The sequence below is a fragment of the Hydra viridissima genome, unplaced genomic scaffold, assembly GCF_058129835.1.
Source record: "Hydra viridissima isolate aposymbiotic clone 2 unplaced genomic scaffold, HvirCarnegie_v1 scaffold_6, whole genome shotgun sequence".
Taxonomy (NCBI): domain Eukaryota; kingdom Metazoa; phylum Cnidaria; class Hydrozoa; order Anthoathecata; family Hydridae; genus Hydra; species Hydra viridissima.
The window spans coordinates 9,840,155-9,858,824 of NW_028324305.1; the positions used below are offsets into that span (position 1 = coordinate 9,840,155).

The 18,670-nt window shown below is 29.0% G+C and overlaps 8 protein-coding genes across 9 annotated transcripts in view; 2 read left to right on the plus strand and 6 right to left on the minus strand.

The window, feature by feature from the left end:
- The window catches only part of LOC149886947 (uncharacterized), a 202,437-nt gene that overhangs the window by 72,655 nt on the left and 111,112 nt on the right, over positions 1-18,670 (minus strand). The window lies entirely within an intron of this gene.
- The window catches only part of LOC149886949 (uncharacterized), a 119,780-nt gene that overhangs the window by 44,513 nt on the left and 56,597 nt on the right, over positions 1-18,670 (minus strand). The gene's annotated exons all lie outside the window — the stretch shown is intronic.
- LOC149886951 (uncharacterized) lies at positions 136-10,010 on the plus strand. Its single transcript, XM_090090401.1, has 2 exons — positions 136-1,666; positions 9,479-10,010. Exon 1 carries the CDS (start codon positions 191-193, stop codon positions 764-766), a length of 576 nt encoding a protein of 191 aa, XP_089946527.1. The 5' UTR covers positions 136-190; the 3' UTR covers positions 767-1,666; positions 9,479-10,010.
- On the plus strand, positions 775-1,685 carry LOC149886952 (zinc finger MYM-type protein 1-like). The gene is made up of 2 exons (XM_090091457.1): positions 775-866; positions 911-1,685. The coding sequence occupies exons 1-2, from the start codon at positions 775-777 to the stop codon at positions 1,683-1,685; spliced, it is 867 nt and encodes a 288-aa protein (XP_089947583.1).
- On the minus strand, positions 2,429-4,261 carry LOC149886953 (uncharacterized). Its single transcript, XM_090090404.1, has 4 exons — positions 4,091-4,261; positions 3,627-3,746; positions 2,975-3,210; positions 2,429-2,708 (listed from the first exon to the last, which is right to left on the minus strand). The coding sequence occupies exons 3-4, from the start codon at positions 3,185-3,187 to the stop codon at positions 2,493-2,495; spliced, it is 429 nt and encodes a 142-aa protein (XP_089946530.1). The 5' UTR covers positions 3,188-3,210; positions 3,627-3,746; positions 4,091-4,261; the 3' UTR covers positions 2,429-2,492.
- LOC149886954 (uncharacterized) overlaps positions 4,099-18,670 on the minus strand; it is a 71,192-nt gene continuing 56,620 nt past the window's right edge. Inside the window, exons 1-3 of one of the 2 annotated variants that reach the window (XM_090090403.1) lie at positions 18,571-18,652; positions 5,062-5,238; positions 4,099-4,385 (exon numbers count right to left, since the gene is read on the minus strand). In XM_090090403.1, the coding sequence (XP_089946529.1) occupies positions 4,246-4,385; positions 5,062-5,238; positions 18,571-18,577 (324 nt within the window). In that variant the 5' untranslated portion in view covers positions 18,578-18,652 and the 3' untranslated portion in view covers positions 4,099-4,245. Of the gene's footprint in view, positions 4,386-5,061; positions 5,268-18,570; positions 18,653-18,670 lie in introns of those variants that run through there. The other variant, XM_090090402.1, reaches the window with a different exon arrangement.
- On the minus strand, positions 5,872-7,789 carry LOC149886955 (uncharacterized). The gene is made up of 2 exons (XM_090090455.1): positions 7,772-7,789; positions 5,872-7,704 (listed from the first exon to the last, which is right to left on the minus strand). Exons 1-2 carry the CDS (start codon positions 7,787-7,789, stop codon positions 5,872-5,874), a joined length of 1,851 nt encoding a protein of 616 aa, XP_089946581.1.
- Positions 12,771-15,339, minus strand: LOC149886956 (uncharacterized). The gene has a single exon (XM_090090400.1). It carries the CDS (start codon positions 13,518-13,520, stop codon positions 12,786-12,788), a length of 735 nt encoding a protein of 244 aa, XP_089946526.1. The 5' UTR covers positions 13,521-15,339; the 3' UTR covers positions 12,771-12,785.

The following is an 18,670-nucleotide window of genomic DNA, read 5'->3' on the forward strand; positions in this document are numbered from 1 at the left end:
TTAAAGCGTATACTATCAATGCAAACTTTAAGAATAAATTATCGATTAATTTTTTTTAGGCGTTAATGGGTTAAATAAATACTTATTGTATTACATTGTTAAATTATTTACGTTTATTAATTAGAAAAAATGGAAAAAAGAAAATTTAAAGGAGGCGCTCAAAAAAAAAAGAGAAAAGCGACAAAAAATCATGCAAGAAGCTGCTAAAAATACTCTTAAATTAAGTGATACGTTTGCTTCAACTTCTAAGATCAATGCATTTGGTATTGAAAATTTGAATAAGGATTTGGATTTAAGTTCATCAGTTTCGAGGAATGATGTTACTATTATGTGTCCCATTGGCGCAGATAAAGTTGAAACATCAATTCTCGAAGAAATAACTTCAGTTTCAACTTCCACCCAGGCCAATAATGAAATGATAACACCAACAGACAAAATGTTTAATTTCTTATCAGATAATTATTTCATAAGGCCAGGAAATCAAAATTATGAAGAGTTTTTTAAAAAATATCCATGCCAACCAACCATTGATGACATTACTAATTTACCTTTTAAATCAAATTTAATATTTTATAGAGAAGATAAAGTAAATAGGCGTTGGCTATCATATAGTTTGGAAAAAAATGCTCTATATTGTACCATGTGTTTGGCTTACAGTGATATTACAAACGAGAGTTCGTTTGTAAATCGTGGAATGACGGACTGGAGGCACACTTTGCAACGTGTTAAAGAACATGAAATAGTAAAACTCATGAAAATTGTGTAAATTGTCATATGCTCAAATCTAAAGGCAAAGATATTTATAATTTAATGTTCATAAATGAAGGAAGCATACGTCAGAAAAATATTATTGAACGAAAGCGCAAGTATTGGAAAGAATTATAGATGTTGTAAAATTAATTGGAAAAAGAGGATTAGCTTTTCGCGCTCACCGATCTGAATCTGTTTCTTCACTTTCACTTAAAAATAATCAAGAAGACCATGGTAATTTTTTAGAAATAATATTGCTACTCTCTAAATATGACGCTGTTTTAAAATTACATTTATCAAGAGTCATCAAAGAAAAGAAGACAAATAATGAAACATCTGCGGGAACTAAAGGTAGAGGCAGTTTCATTTCATTAATTTCAAAATCTACTATTAACCAGGTAATTTTGGCCAGTGGAAAATTAATTCAAGATAGCATTTTGTTAGATATACAGGAAGCAGGTATTTTTTCTTTGCAAATTGACACCACACAGGACATAACACAAAAGGATCAGTGCTCAATTGTTGTCCGATATGTAAAGGGAAATATTTATGAACGTGTAGTAGCTGTTTTAAATTGCAAATCGTCTACAGGGAAAGACATGTGCAATTTAATTAGTACTTTTATTAAAAACAGTGGATTACATATTAAAAATTGTATTGGTAATTCGACAGACGGAGCAGCAAACATGCGTGGACAGTATAATGGCTTCACCAGTTGGTTAAGTAAAGAATCGCCTGGTCAAATTCACGTTTGGTGTTATGCCCACGTATTGAATTTAGTTGTCACAGATGCTACTAGTTCGGTAATTGAAGGTACTTCTCTCTTTCAATTACTCAACTCGTGTGCCGTATTTCTAAGAGAATCTTATCAACGTATGGATGTTTGGGAAAACACCAGTGTAAAAATAAGGTATCAGCCCAGACAGCAAGCTTAAATTGGACCAATGTTGGACCAATGCATGGTGATACATTGCCCCAACGTTGAAATTCGATGTTGGCCCAATGCAGGTTTGATCATCGTTTAGGCATAGGCCCAACGTTGTATGCAACATTGGGCCAATGTTGTATACGACATTGGGCCAATGTATAAAACATTGGCTCAATATTGTATAAAACGTTAGGCCAATATTGTATAAAACATTAAGCCAATATTGTATGCAGCGTTGAACCAATGTTATTATATAATTATATTTTAACGGAGGATGCGTCGGGTCGACGTTGTGTGCTATCAGGGTAGCTCTTCACTAAATATACAACAACGGTTGTTGTAATAGCACAATGTTTTACTCACCATTGAGCTATTGATCTAAATAGATGATTTTCATCATCACAATGAAACTTATAGACAAATAAAAACGAAATTTTATGATATAACTATAAGGTTTTATTCCATAACTACCACTTAACTAAGATTTTACTCCATAACTAACTCCGTTAAACACAGTCCAAACATAAAGCAAAGCATAACAAAAAAGTTTTTAATAGAACAACTCCCTAAAAAATTCATTGAGTAGTTTCGACTGAGCTACTTTTTATCAAATTGTGTTTAGCTATTAATCTGAGATGCCCACGGCTATCCGCTTTTCTTCCGCCATCCCTATCACATGCCTGCCTGAGCCATACTTTAATTAGATCTTCTAATTCAGAATCTTTAGCTGTAAAATATTTATTTGTCTTCACAGCTTTTGCAAAAGAATTATAACTTTGTTTAATTATGGACACAAAAAAAAATAATAATAAATTTAAAGTAACTGTATAGTGCACAAATTTATGTAAATAATTTTTCTAAAACACTTACCAATAACAACAAGCCTAATCATCATTTTACCGATTCCGACTTTTTCTCCTCTTCCGGCATAGTTTAGCTTCAAAGCTAGACTATTAGTAAAAACTGATCTCAATATGCGGCGTATTGAATCTCCTTCATCTTTTCCACCAATTCGTCCCAAATAATCAACCTGCAAAAAGTAATGTATAAGCTTGCTATAGATATGGCTACTTTTGGTTGGATTTAATCAATAATAATCCGTTAACTAACAATCATTAAAAATTTAAAACACTTTTAAAACGTTATGTTTAAAGTATGTATAAACATAATTTTTAAATAATCTATAAATTTTATACATTTATGTGTAAAAGTATAACCCTCTTTTTTTAGAAACTCATGGTTGTATAAAAATGAATAAAAGGTATTATACAAAATGCATCAAGGTAATACAATTACCATATGTTTAAACATTTTCTTGTCTTTTAACTTTTCTTCTAAAGTTATTAAATTTTCTACTGTGTCTAGTGGCAATGACACTCCATCAGGCAAATCACTAATTGGCATATCTGTGTTGACCTTCTGAATCATACTTAAAATCAAATTTGTTGTGTTTTGCAACTCACCAAGATGTACTTCAATACTTGCCAATCGAGCAAACAACGCCTGCATATCTTTAGGTGATGCAATGACATCTGGAAATAATTAAATTAATAAATATTCTTAAAAAACTATACAAAAGACCATAGATAACATTTAAAGACATCAATGGAAAAACCGGGCAATGTCAGGTTTTTCTTATTTTGAGAAAATCTATTTGTTTTAAATGCTACTTAGAGCATTATTAAATTAGTGTTGAAAAGCCACTTTGAAAAAGATTGGAATTCTTTTTCTCCTTGTTTTTATTATCACTTGATAAATTACAAATTTATGAATTAAAATATACTAGTTTGAAAAACGGTAACAACTCAAAAGTTAAAAAAATGTGACACCCCTGTTTTTTCTACAGAGGTCTTCATTTAGAATTTATGAAAGTAATTAAAACCTTTCGCAAAAAGGCAAAAAATTCAAGACTGAAGGACAACTTTTAATTAAATAAATATATATATACTTGCTGATGGATTCACAATTTTCTTATCAATTATTGAATTTGATGGTGTGCATTCAATTTCTGCAACTGATGGAAAACAATTCTCATTTTCATTTGCTGAACGAGATGCAGGCTGCACTGCTAAACAAAAATGACATAGTAAAATGATGTTACTACGTAACCTTCCCCCAATTTTTGTAATTTATTTTTATTTTAATAATGTTAATTTAATAGTTAATAAAATAAATAAAAGTAGCATCTATAAAAATACTATATTATATCAATTTAAATAAAAACATATTTAACAAATAATATAGAAATTTAGCAAAGAACTATTAGGAATTGTGAACAATTACAATTTTGAACAGTTTTGAAAATACATAAATTTTCTAAATTTGTTTTAAAAAAAAGTGATGATCTTTCTTGCAACCAAAATAAGTTTGCCTACAAATTCAAATAAAATGAAAAAATTAATTTAAACTTACTATTTAAAAAATGCTGTGATTTTGACTCGGAGCAAACATTAAACTTCTGCAATGAGTTTGGAGGTATAGGTAAATCCCAAGATTTATTGTTAATTTTTTTATTATCAGTAGGTATTGTAGGAAAATCAATACTAAAATCATCTGAAGAATAATCTTCACCAAGGTATACACTTTTTTTTTTGTCTTTTTAATATTTTTTTAGGGTGGTCAATTTCACTGTTTTCTTTTTCTGACTCAAGAGCAGAAGTTTCACCCTCTGCTCGAACTAAGTTTAATCTCGCATTGTTGTAAGAATCTAAGAGTTAATTCATTAATAATTAAATTGTAACTAAAGATAAATTTAAATTTCATCCAAAAAATAATGTTATAATAAGGTGTTCATAGGTAATGAAATTTATATAGTTTTTTTGTCAACTCAATAGTTTCATAAACAAATTTATTTATTTAAAATTAGTGACTTTATTTGACTAGTGGTAGTCAAAACAAGTATATTACATATATATATATATATATATATATATATATATATATATATATATATATATATATATATATATATATATATATATATATATATATATATATATATATATATAAATTGGTAAAAGAAAAACATTAAAGCATTTCTTTTAATATATTCACAAGTGCACAAGTACTAAAGACTGTCAGTACAGAGGTGCCTGATGCAATACATCTTCGTTGATAATTTGTAACAGAAAATAGCAAACTTTGTTTTTTTATTGTTCAAAACTTGAAATATTTTTACAGATAGTTGTAAATATATAAAATTATTGACCACTGAAATAAACTAAAATGTATGTATTTCTTATTTATATCAGGGCGTTAGCCAGGAATATATTTTATACAGCATTTTTGCAATAATGAGAAATTTTGTTGTTATTGTACTAAAAAATATTGTAAATTTTTTTATTGTCCTATCATTCTAATATTTTAATTTTAATAAAGCTTACCATATCTATGAAGTAATTTTATATTAGGAACTATATCCCAAGTCTTTTCTGGTATCTCACATTCCTCCACTGCTTTTTCAAGTTTTCTTCCACGTAGTTTAGGCCAGAAGCAGCTGTCATTTTTATAGAGCCAATTAGTTGGCACAACTGCCACTGTATTTTCATCCAAAAAATGTACTATAGCAAACATGTTTGTTGAAAATCAAATCTTTAGAAAAGATTCATCACAAAAAAATATAATTATATTCTATTAATTCGACAATTATAAATCAATTTGCATTTTTCTTTAAATGCAAATAAATTGAATATTATTATACTATTATAGTACCATGTAATCATCTGCAATATAATACATTGAAAATTTAATACATCAAAAATGTAACATACTAAAAATAACAGTTTAAAAATATAATACACTGAAAATATAATGAAGTTAAATATATTAATTAGGAATAATATTAAAAAAATCTTTACACAAAACAAGATAACTAAGTTAACTAAGAAGAACTAAGAAGTTATATTTAAAAACTGTGAAATGTGCATTATTACATATGTTATTATTTTAGCAAACATGCATACTATCTTAATTATTATATTATAAGATTACTATAAATATAAAAATTTATAACGAAATAATCAAAATTATTTAAATTTAAGCTCCATAAACTTCAATAAGGTAAAATCATAACAAATTTTTACTATTTATAATGATGTTTATAATAATGTAATAACAACTATTTATAACAATGTTTAAAAAAAGTTATAAAAACCAAAATAAAGAAGGATAAAAATTTTTTTTGAAGCTGTTTTTCAGTGTAGCATTGGAAATATATAAAATTCTGTTCCACTTTTTTGTGTAGGCAATTGCAAACACTTGCTATCAATATTTTCAATTTTTACTGCAATTAAGTCAGCTGTTTCATTACTTACTTTACAAATCCCTAATTTTGATGACGACAATGGATAAATAAATGCATCAGCTATATTGGTGAAACTAGAGCATACTAAAATAATATCATTACTTTTTTTTAATATATTCTTTACTAACACTCTATTTCCATCATTTAATAAAATGCAGTTGTTTCCTTTGCTTATGGTTATGGTCCATTTCTTCAAGCAAACCATTTTGTATTCTTTTGCACCAATATAAGTTGTCAATGATGGTCCACTGTTGTGCTCAGTTTTTAGTTTAACCTCTTCATATGGTAAATTATTAGTTACACAATATGATTTTTCTCCTAGTCTACGAGCAATTTGTTGCAACGGAAACTGTGGTTTTCTAAGTAACTTTTTGATTTTTCCTAGCATATTCTCATAAGGAAAACTGCTAAAGTTATCTAGAGGTCCAAGTCTTTTCACATCATCTGCTAAATGAACTAATGAATGAACATTATACACTAAAAAATCTCGTCCATATAGGTTTTCTCCTTCTATTACAAATGATACTAGTAAATCCTTAGCATAACTAGCGTGTTCATATGCTTGTTGAGGATTTATTAGTATTGTTATAGCTACTGTTAAAAGCAAAAAATGGTTTAGTAAATTTTGAGGTAAAATATCTTGTAAAACCACAAGCCCAATATACAGAAGAAACAATCTAAATTCAGTTGCTTTCCAACGCAGCAATTCATCAACAGAACGTGGACGTCTTGAAAATTCCTTTGGTACAAACGAAGACAAAGAAATCAATTTTTTTGAAAGCTTCAAAACAGTTCTTGGTGGAAGTCTGACATTATAGGGACCTATAGGTCCTTTCCAGTAAAGTAATAACCGTCGCATTACACCTAAACAAACAAGGTGCATGTAGTCTAAACCAAATTGAGTGACACATCCAACTTTTAAAGGCTTTAGCGGACAGGATTCAGTATGATGATCTTTATGAATCATGTCATCAAATGAAAGATCAGTCCGTAACACAGCACTGGTTTCTGGAAATATTACTTTGTTTGTATATTCTCCACTTTGAACACACTTTTCACAGGCATAATAACCAGAGTGATACTTTATACCTTTAACATATGCTCGAGCAGGAGCATCACAAACAAAAGAATGAACTTTAACAGCATATGTATTGCAATTAATTTCAATTCCATCTTTTTGCAATTTTATCATTTCTTCAACAAAATCTTTCAAAAACTCTGATACATTACCAGGCTTTTCTTTCCCATAATAAAGGCCAATTACAAAGGGTTCTTTTACAGAGACATTTGTAATCATCCCAAGTATTGACCAAAAAGTGCTAGATGAACTTTTGAATAATGGCAACCCATCTATATTAAATTGCAGTTCAAAACAAAACAAACTATTATTCAAAAAACTATTTTTACAAATTTGCCGCAAACCATTCTCAATGCCTATATGACAGTATTCCCCACCACATACTAATGTCTTAATATTATATTTAAGTGGAGTTTTGAGTAAAGTGCGAGAGTCAACTGGTATTGAAGGAAAATAAGGTTTCAAAATACTTAGAAAAGCAGAAACTGCAACTTGAGAAACTTGGTATTGCACTGCCCAGTAGGAAAGCGAGTCTTTGATAGATATCTCGTCATTATCAGCAATTGAAGAACTAGTGTCTGAGTCATAGTTATTAATATTAATGAAATTGATCGTATTTGTCTTTGTGATTTTTTGTGGAGAAATCTAAGTTTTCATTATCAAAACTATCAACTAGGAAATTGCTATTAATCGGAAATGTATTATTTTCTACCAAATTCTGATCACACATATTATTTATAAAAACATTTGATGAATTGCTAGATATGGCACAATTAATATTTTCAGAGCTTTTCACATTTGCTTCTTAATATTTATAAACATTGTTACAATCATGTAAATCACTTTGTGTTATCTTTTTGATTTTTCGATGAATTGTTGAATACGAAGAATATTTTTTCTATTTTTTCATTTTTTTTCTATTTTTAAGAACCCTAGCACCATATATAATTTTTAATTATATAACTAAAAATAAAAGCATTGCTTAAATGTTGTGTATTTTAAATTAGACATTAAATACCACTTTAAATAAAATTAACTAATTATTTTATAATTTACAATTTATTAGTTAATTTTAATACATTTATTTAAGGCATTTTAAAATCTAAAATGAAAATAATACAAATAGTAAAATGCCTTAATGGAAAATCTAATTAATAAAAAATACACACCATAATGTTAATCAGAAAACATTTAATAAAAAATTGTGGCTAAGTAATAAAGTTATAACTATAATAAATTAACAAAAATCAATTGATACACCAATATTATTATTAACTTTTAATATAATTGTAAATAATCTTTTTCATATAGCTACTTAAAATTAGAGCTGTTAACAAGGTCAAATATAGCAAGGTTCAGAAAAATCACATGTTCAATTGTGATCATCTGTTCAAAAATAAAGTGATAAATAATATAATGGAAGAAAAAAAAAAGGTACTATATAAGTAACTTTTTGATATGGTAAACAAACTGTTACTGTTACAGCAAAAAGCAAAGTTCAAAAAACATGACACAGAATTTTAGCACTAATATCTGTGCTAAAAAAAGTGGAATGTCTATGTACGTATTGGTTATTAATAACATTTAAAGTATTTATAAAGTAAAGTTTTATGTGTGTGTTTGTAAGTGTGTTGAATTTATTTTCAAGGTTGCGTGGTTACATAGTATAATCAACACTTAAACTCTGTAATCACACAATACAGAATCTTAAAAATAATTTCAACACACAGTACAAAAATCTTAATAAATAAAAATTATTAATAACCATCAACAAATAAATAAACTTATATTTAAAAGTATTTAATACATCATAAAAATAATTCAATAGTTAAATAAATAATGAACATTAAAGTTTTTTGTTTTAAGACTTATTAACAGGTGATATTTCAAATATCTGCAGTAAATTATGACACAGTAATAATTTATATAAAAAAAACTAACTTTAACCATGCAAGAAACAAAAATAATGAGTATCACTTTGGTTCAAGCCAACAAACATTTAAATGTGTAATAAGTTAATTAGTATATAATTGTTTAATGTTAATAAATGTGTAAAAATTGAAACAATTTTGAAGTTTTTTTGCAAAGAAAACCTCCAAACCTTTCTTAACTTAGTTAAGCATTACCATTTTTTAAAATTGCGACGAATTATTAAAAACAAAAATACACCAATATTGGCCGAATATTGGCTCAATCAAGTTGCGGAATTAGTTTTAAAACAAATTTTAATAAAAAATATCTCCTCAAAAACTACATTGGCCAAACGTTGGCCCATTGAAAAAAGGTTTCCTTTAAAAACAGTTTTAAATGTATTGAAATATTACGCCGAAAACAAACATTGGCTAAATGTTGGCCCAACGGGATAAAATTGCCAATGTTAAAACTTGCGTTGGGCCAATGTAAGCTTGCTGTCTGGGAGAGGCTTAACGTTATAGGTGAAACAAGATAGTCAGCAAAAGAAACAGCACTTAAAAAAATTTTTGGGCATTATGATAACAAAGAAACCTCATTATATGTAGACTTATTGATAACTTTAAATTATTTTGTGTCTAATGTATCTTTCAATGCTCAAATTAGACACACTGCATCAACACTAATGGAGTCTTTATTGAAATTTAAAGTTATACTTATAGCGCATATTTATTTAAAAATTTTTCAATATATTGGACCGTTATCTAAATATTTACAAACCGGCAATTTAAATTATTTAACAGCTTATAACATGGTAGCTTCCACATTAAAGTCATTAAAAAAATTTTCACGTGATTTTAGTAATGTAAAAGAAACGTCAAATTCATTTGCTAAACATGCGAATACACTACTTGAAGAGGAAAATTGTGAAATAATTGTCGAAGAAAATATACCAGAAGAGAGATTTAGACGACGAAAGAGAATGCCCGACGAAATAACCGAAGATCATGAATTTCAAAACCCAATCGAAAAATATAAAATAACCACGTTTAACGTAATTATGGATACCACAATAAATACTATAGAAAACCGTTTTAAAAATCATAGAAAGTTATATGCAGACATGGCAATATTAGATCCTAAAAAATTTACCGACAATAAATGTTCAGAAAACAGTTTAGAAGAGCTCAGTAAATTACTCAAAAACAAAAAGAGTTGCAAAAATTGTATTTATTGCTGTTTTAATTTCTTGGCTAAATATAATTTATATAGCAAAGTATACAGCAATGTTTATTTTGCATATAATTTTATTTTAACATTATCTTCGACGCAAGTAGCTTGTGAACGTAGTTTTTCCAAATTAAAAATTATAAAAAATAGACTCAGATCTTCCTTGTCACAAGATAATTTGCAGTTTTTGATGCTTATGGCGATAGAGAAGGATATTTTGGTTAATTTAAATATTTATACAATAATAGATAAAATAAGAGAAAATGCTCCTGGTATTAGTAAATATTTAAATGGTTAAGAATCTTTTGTTTATTTATTTTTTATTAAGTATGTATTTATATGTAATATTATATTAAAATGTTATTTTATATTATATTGTTTTTTTTTTGAGGCTGGTCCACTTGGGGTTTCCCGGGCCGGTCAAATTTGCCAGTCCGCTACTGTATGTATATATATATATATATATATATATATATATATATATATATATATATATATATATATATATATATATATATATATAACATATATACATATATATACAAAAAGATATAAACATATATATAAATTTAAAAAATGGCAAATAAAAGAAAATGCATAAATTGATCAGTCTTTTTGCAGGAAGTGCTTTTTTCATTCCTTGCTTTAACCTTTTACTCAAATAAGTTTTTAACTGTTTTTTAGGAATCTTCCATGTCACTAAAGACATCAAAATTGTCGACAAAATCAAAGTTAAGTTGTGTGTTAATAACAAATGGTCAGTATATTGCTTGTTTGGCACATAGTTATCATAAATAAGGTCAACTTTTTATTGTACTTCTTCCATCATGAGAGTCTAAAATTGTATAACAATATACTTTTTCATCCTTACAAACAGTTCCATTTGCATCAAATTTTCATTTTAACTTATCTTTCATTACATTGCCATCAAGGCAGTTTTCTAATATTACTAATTCCTTTATTGAGGGAACCTGTTCAAATCTCACTTCAAGTGCAAATCTTTAATGATGTAAATTCCATTTAACTGAAAGAGGAGACTATCAAATAATTTGTGATTTGGATAACATCCTTTACGAAACTATATCAGTTTTCAATTTTCTAGCAGTTTTAAAATAAACCATTCTATGATTTTCTGGTGTTGCTTCTACTGAATACTATCCCACTAAACATTTAATAAGGTGCAGGTGCATCAGAAATAAATGAGTGAACACACAATGGTAATTCAATATCATTAATAGAAATTCCACACTGCCAAATTCCATTAGCCAAAATTGTAAACTTGATGATTTATATACAGGTAAGTTGTCAATATTTATGCTCACTTCCACAGACCTACTTTCTTCGGTGTTTCTTTGAAAAATTGATAAAATACTCTTTTGTAATCCAAGGTAAACTTATTTTTCAATACATTTATCAACATCTATATTACGAGGCATATGCAGTATAGTGAGAGATTCTTTTGGAAAGTCCTCTTGATGAAAACCACCACTAATTCATATCAAGTTTAACAACTCATCAAAATAGTCTTTTTGGAGTTTGTATTTTGAGACTGAGAACTTGATGAAGATAAATTGAAAGCATAAGCCAGCTAAAACTGCTCAGTACTTTTTCATTTATTCTTTCATATATGATGCTGAACTTGCTGTCTTCATTTTGTTAAATTGCTAATTTTAAAGCATTAATTACTAAAACTTGTCAAATGTTAAAATATCGCTGTGGATAGTCTACCGAAAGTCGGTAGCCAAAAATAAATTCTTATCCTACCGAAAGTCCGTTTCATTAGCTAAGAATTTCACGTGTCAAAACGAATTTATTAATCAATAAAACGCGCATTCGGTTGTGTAAATAAATGTAAGCAGAGAAGGTAATATTAATAAATATTTTCATTAACTTTTTTCTACAAAGTTTAAGTGATAAACTTTGCAGAATGAACTTTTTTAGTGTATAATATATATTTTTAAAATATTAAAAGTTAAAGCCTTAGAAAACTTTTATAAAATTTTATTTTTGAAACTTTTAAAGCATTATAGGTTTTACACTTAGGGTAAAGGAAGGTATGTTCGTGATAAATTAACTAGATGTGTAATTACAAAGTCAATTTCAGTAATTTTACTTAATTACTTTAATTGTTTGATGTACATAGAGTAAAGTTACTAGAATCTATGCAGTTTTGGGATTTTAAGTCCTTTGATAAGTTTTTATAAAAGCTCAAAAGTCATTGAGAAAAGTTAGGTAATTTTGTGATGTGATATTTAATTTCGTGATAGTGGTTAGGTAATTTCGTGAATACACAATAATATTTAAATTTTTCTTTATTAATTAAGTATAACATCTGGTATAATATAACAAAAAATATCAACACTTGTTTTGAATTCATAACTATTCAATCAGACTTTAAGTTCATAAAATATAAATATAGTCAGGCTTATAAGTTAACAAAGTTATAATAATACTTTCATTACTTTATATTTATATATTAAAAAAATATACTTTTAACATAGGTAGCTTAGAAAATAAAATAACAGACCTACAAAAAACTCTTAATATAATAACTATAATATTAACCATACTTATATCTGATTAACTTATTTTTCTAAATCACATTCTTGTTGATAACATGTATCACACATAAATACTTCACCAATGTCCTCATATGTTTGACAACTCTCATGATAAGGTACTAAACAATAGGAACACTGCACCCATTTTTTTCCATTTTTTTTTTTTACATCACTGTTGTAACTTTTTTTACAAACACCGCACTCCCAATCATCATCTTTTGAAGCATTTTTATTTTTTTTACTTTTTTTAGAACATACAGGAATAGAATCCTTTGAAGTTAATGGAATAGGTTGATCAGGAGGAGTCAGACACTTTGCACTTGAATCCCTTTTTGGCCTATTAGGGTTAGGTGTGGTTGGCTCTACAGATGGAATAGTTAACAATGTTTGTATAGCAGCATTACTGTGTGGTTGAATTTCTGTACTTTGAATCTCTCTGTTTGTCAATTGAGATGGAGCTATTGCTTCTGGAGGAATGGCATTTTTATTTAAAGGGCAAATGCCACTTTTTTTAAATGCATTTTCTATATTTTTTTTAGAAAAGCTTTTAATAAATGCTGGATTCAATATTGTATGAAAAGTTGTCCGATTTGGTTTTTCTCCAGGATTTTCCCTCATAAAGTCATTTAAGCTAGTGGCCCAGTTTGACTTAAGTGGCTTGTATATTCCTACATCTAGTGGTTGTAATAAATGACTAGTATGAGCTGGAAATGTAAATAAATATATTTCATTTTCTTTTGCAAGTAATATAACATCCATGTTAATGTGTGATGCATGTCATTATATTTAATAAAAGAAACATGATTAAAAATGTAAATTCATTTGAGGTGAAAACGTTAAGAAAATGTGTAACTGCGATAAGGAATCATAAGTTATAGGAAGTTAATAAAAAAACAAAAGTTTTACCATTAAATCAAGCATCTTTTCTAGTTTAATATTTAATAAAAATAATTTACTTACCTTAAAACACAAGTCTGGAAATAAAAATGTTGGACAAGTACTCCAAACAAATGTGCTGAACGCACGTTAAATAATGCTAAAGAATGTACAAACTGATAGTAAACAATTGACATATCACACGCACCCAACGACTATTTGTGAATCGACAGTAGTACCCCGGGGTACCATTTGACGCAATTTCGATGTTTTTGACTAATAGGTATGTTCGCTACAAATGCCGAGCGAAATATCACGAAATTACATATATCACGAACATACCTTCCTTTACCCTACAGGGGGATGTTAGGGCCTCAGCTAAGTGCGTGCTATTTCCGTAAATGTTCTTATGTATAACATATACATTTAATTCACAGTTTTCTGTAAATTAAGTCTTCTTATTTTGATCAACAAAATGATTTTTTTTTTTTTATTTTTAACAATAATGTTCAGATTTTCTATTGATTTTAAAATCAATATAAAGTATTGAACATTATTGAAAAGAAAAAAAGGCATCTGTTTTATAGTCACATGGTCAGTGCACTGTGATCATTACCCAAGAGAATGCCTGCACAAACCAAAAAACTCAGTTGATGTATGTATATCCACTGCACCTATCCCTAAAGCAATCGATGTATGTACATTCAACTCGCCTACCCCTAAATCAGTAGATGTATATACACATTATTTAAAATACTGACAACTTGATTATTTTTATACTGACCAATTCATTAATCATCTTACCAAAAACGTCTATTATTAGAATTTATTCATACTTTAAATAGCTTATTGCAAATAACTTTACTACAAACATTGCCTTGGTTATTAGTTCATAAATTACATAAGTTTCAAACTTATGTAACTTATTTAAAGAAATGCACCACGAGAAGGTAAACCATAGGACTTTGCATTTCATATCTTTTGATTAAAGAAAAAAACAAAAAGACATTCAACGGTTGAAAAAATCTAATTAAAACGAGTTACTGATTATGAAAAGAACGTCATTACTTTAAAAACTGTTTTTTATTTTTTATTTACAAATAATTATGGTTCGATCATCTTTTTGTTAGGCACCGCCGATTCGGTTCGTAAAATCCGCAAAAGGCCAATCCGACTTATTTTGTGGATTAAAATAGTCAGTTCGTAAAAATTTTTCGGATTAATAATCCGAAAACTAATTTACGAACCACTAGCGAATTTTTTTTTTTGCGGATTCACTTCGCTGTTCGGATTATCAATCCGAAAAATTTTTACGAACTACTAGCGGATTTTTTTTTTTGCGGATTCTCTTTGCTGTTCGGATTATTAATCCGAAAAATTTTTACAAATCAATTTAACTTTAATTCGTTTAGCGAATTATACGAATCGCGTTCCGTTCGCGTCACCATTAAATGGTGTGGTCCAAAAAAATTACGTTTTTATTATGTGCGCGTCCTATAAATAGTGGATTTCTTTTTTATTTTCAATCAGTTCTATTTGGAAATCTTAACATACAACAATTCGTTCAACAGATCAAGTCTACTATTCTTCACCTACATTTATTACGGTAAGCCATTATTATATTAATTTGATTTAAAAGTTAAGAATATTTCAAACTGAATTTTTGCGGTTTTTTTTTTTTTTTTTTTTTTGTGGATCGAATTCCTTTGCGAATTATTTCGCTTTGCGGATTGCTTCAATTAGTGGATTGGTCCGATAAAATTTATATTGTAATATTTCTTCTACTTAAATATTAACAGAAATAAAAATAGAAATAGAGATAAAAACTAGTTTGAAAAATTGTTACGCTCATTTCAATAATTAAGGCAAATAATTAGTTCTTTTATTGAAAACTTTATGCATGCCTCTAAAATATCATTTATTGTTAAGACGAATATTAAGGAAAATTTTCAAATAACTTAATAAATAATTAGTTCTTTTTCGGAAACTGTTTGTATGCATAAAAAACTATCACGTTTTATTAAGGCAAATATTAAGGAAATATTGAGGCAAATATTTCAATAAAAAGTCAGTAAATCGAAAATGTGATTTGATCCGTGTTTTCGAATTTTTAATCCGAAAAGTAATCCTTATTAACAATCTGATCCGTTTTTGTGGGTTTTAAATTCAATAAATAATCCGAAATATTCGTCCGATCCGATATGGCAAACTCAATCCGATTCGTTTCTTTTTTTTTTTTTTTTCACTTTTTTTTTCTTTTCAGATGCCTAAGCTGTCTAATATTTGGGAATTCTTCAACAATGTGGAGGAAAACAAGGCAAAATGCAAGGCCTGTGGCAAAATATACTTGATCAATAAAAGCACCACAAGTCCTTTAAGGAACCATTTGAAAAGAGTCCACTTGAGTTTATATAAACAATTAGAAAGGAGAGACAAGCAAAAATCAACAATACCAGACATTTTTGATGAGCTTGCCTCTGAAGACTCAGATTTTGAACAAACACAAGAAAGAGGAAAAAAGAGGAGATGTCCACAAACACAAAAAGATACACCAGTATCGCCAAAGCCTGGACCAAGTGGAACTTGTGGCACTTCCAACACACAGACACTGCAAGGCAGAAAACAGGCTACCAAACCTGAATGGGAAGTTACTGACATCAATCAAATAAGAACTGTTGTTGACATTACTAAATGGGTGATTGAGGACACTCAACCATTTTCTATTGTAGAAACTGACGCATTCACCCGGATGATGAGAACTGCAACCAACGGTCAATTCAGAGCCATTACAGCAAAGAATACATCTACAAAATACATTCCTCTCCTTTTTAAATTCATCAAGGAACAAGTAAAAAACATTTTCAATTCAGACAAGTCAAATCTTGATGGAGTGGCCTTTACATCCGACGTGTGGACCACTGATCACACCAATTTGTCTTTCATGAGCCTTACACTCCACTATATAGATTCAAAGTTCCAATTAAAGCGCTTCTTGGTAGAAATGTCCTACTTCCCCGAACAACATACTGCCGACAATATTGCCAAGAAGCTCAATAAATCTATCAACAAACTGGAACTTGATTTTGGAGTCAAAACCTGGATAACAGTCGACGGTGCAGGTGTTAGGAAATCAATTGGGGTTCAAAGCAGGTGTTAGGAAATCAATTGGGGTTCAAAGTGCAATTTGGTGTGTCGACCACCGTCTAAATCTAGTTGTCAGTGGTGCTGTCGATGATAAAAGATGTCCAAAATGGTCAATTCTCAACCACAAAATAACAAAATTAGTAGGTCACTTCAACCAGTCCTCTCAAAAAGCTATGACTTTAGTTAATGCTGCCAAAGCCTTAAAAAACTCCAGAACGAAGTTAGTACAGAGATGCCCCACAAGATGGAACTCTGGCCTCCATCAAATGGAGTCTGTGGTGGATCTTCTTCCGGCGATGCATTCTTTAAAGAATCCGAACCCTACTGTTTCTGGAGGTTGTAAGTTGACAGATCTTTTACCAACAGATGATGAAGTGGAATCTATTCAATCTGTCATCCGGCTTCTGAGAGGCTTTTCAGAATTCACTGAGAAATGCAGCAGTGAAAAGAATGTTAGTATCTGTTCCGTTATCAATTGCCTATACAACATCAGAGGAAGATTAGCAAGGGAGATGATCAAGCCAAAAACCGAGGTGTCATCAGAGCTTGCTCACTACTTCAATGAAGATCTAAACAAAAGATTCGAAGGGGAGTTGATGAATATTGAACTCTCTATAGCTCATTTTTTAGATCCTAACAGCAAGGGCATGTGCTTTGTGGATGAGGGGGAAAAATTTGAAGTAGTCAAAACTGCAGTAAAAAAAGCTATGGAAGAACTGTCAAAAAAAGAAATTTTGGCTAGCCAAAGCACTCCTTCCCCTTCAATGTTGGATGATGAAGATGATGACGACTTTGATTTCACTGAACAACTGAGGAAGAAAGTGTTTGGTGCAGGTTACATTAATCCTGGAGGTGAAACAAGCACCAAGAAAGCCATTTCTACTGAAATTGAGGGGTATTTGAATTCAAAACCAGTTCCAGCAAATACAAATGTACTGGAATTCTGGAAACAAAACCAGTATATTTACCCAATAATGTCAAGGCTGGCCAGAAAAAACCTCTGTATACCTGCTGCATCATCAACATCTGAAAGAGTTTTCTCAACAGCAGAGAATATATACAGCTCTAGAAGAACCAATCTTTCAATCTCAAAGGTTGAGATGTTGGTATATATGAAAGAAAACACTAAGCAACTCAGTAAAATTCAAGACATTGTGTGGCCAGGAAATGAATTTGGAAAATGATTAACTTTCAGTGTGATTTTGACTTTTTTTTATTTCTTAACAAGGAAATCATTTCGTTTCATTGTATATTTGAATATTATAAATAAATAAAAATGAATCTTAATTCGAAAGCTTTTTTTATTCTGAATCCGTATAAATCCGTAAAAATAATATCGGTTCGGATTCCAATTCGAAAAAAATTTTTCGAATTGCAATCCGATCCGAAAGTATCGAATCGGATTGCAATCCGAAAAAATAATCCGAAAAAATTTTAACGAATTATTTTCCGATAAATTATTTTCGGATCAAATCAATCCGTAAGTAGTTTGAACCGTTTAGCATAGATAATTCGGTGCACAATCCGCAAACCGATAAACAGTAACGAATCGGCGGTCTCTACTTTTTGTTAATGACTGTTTAATTCAACATACAAAAAAAAAACTAACAGAATGTCAAAATATATATCTATACAATTATAACTAAGTACTGTCCATAAAATCTATCCAATCTATAAATAAATACTATCCATAAAATCTATACAATCTAGATAATACTATCAACACTTGTATCTAATTCATATAATCTATATAATACATGCTGCATAAGTACGCTAAAATAGCTATTACCTTGCATAACAAGAACGACAATACCAATATCTTGCTTTTAAAAGAGAATCTTCCTTCTGGCCTACACATTTTCTGTGTGACCACAAGAGGCATGAATCGC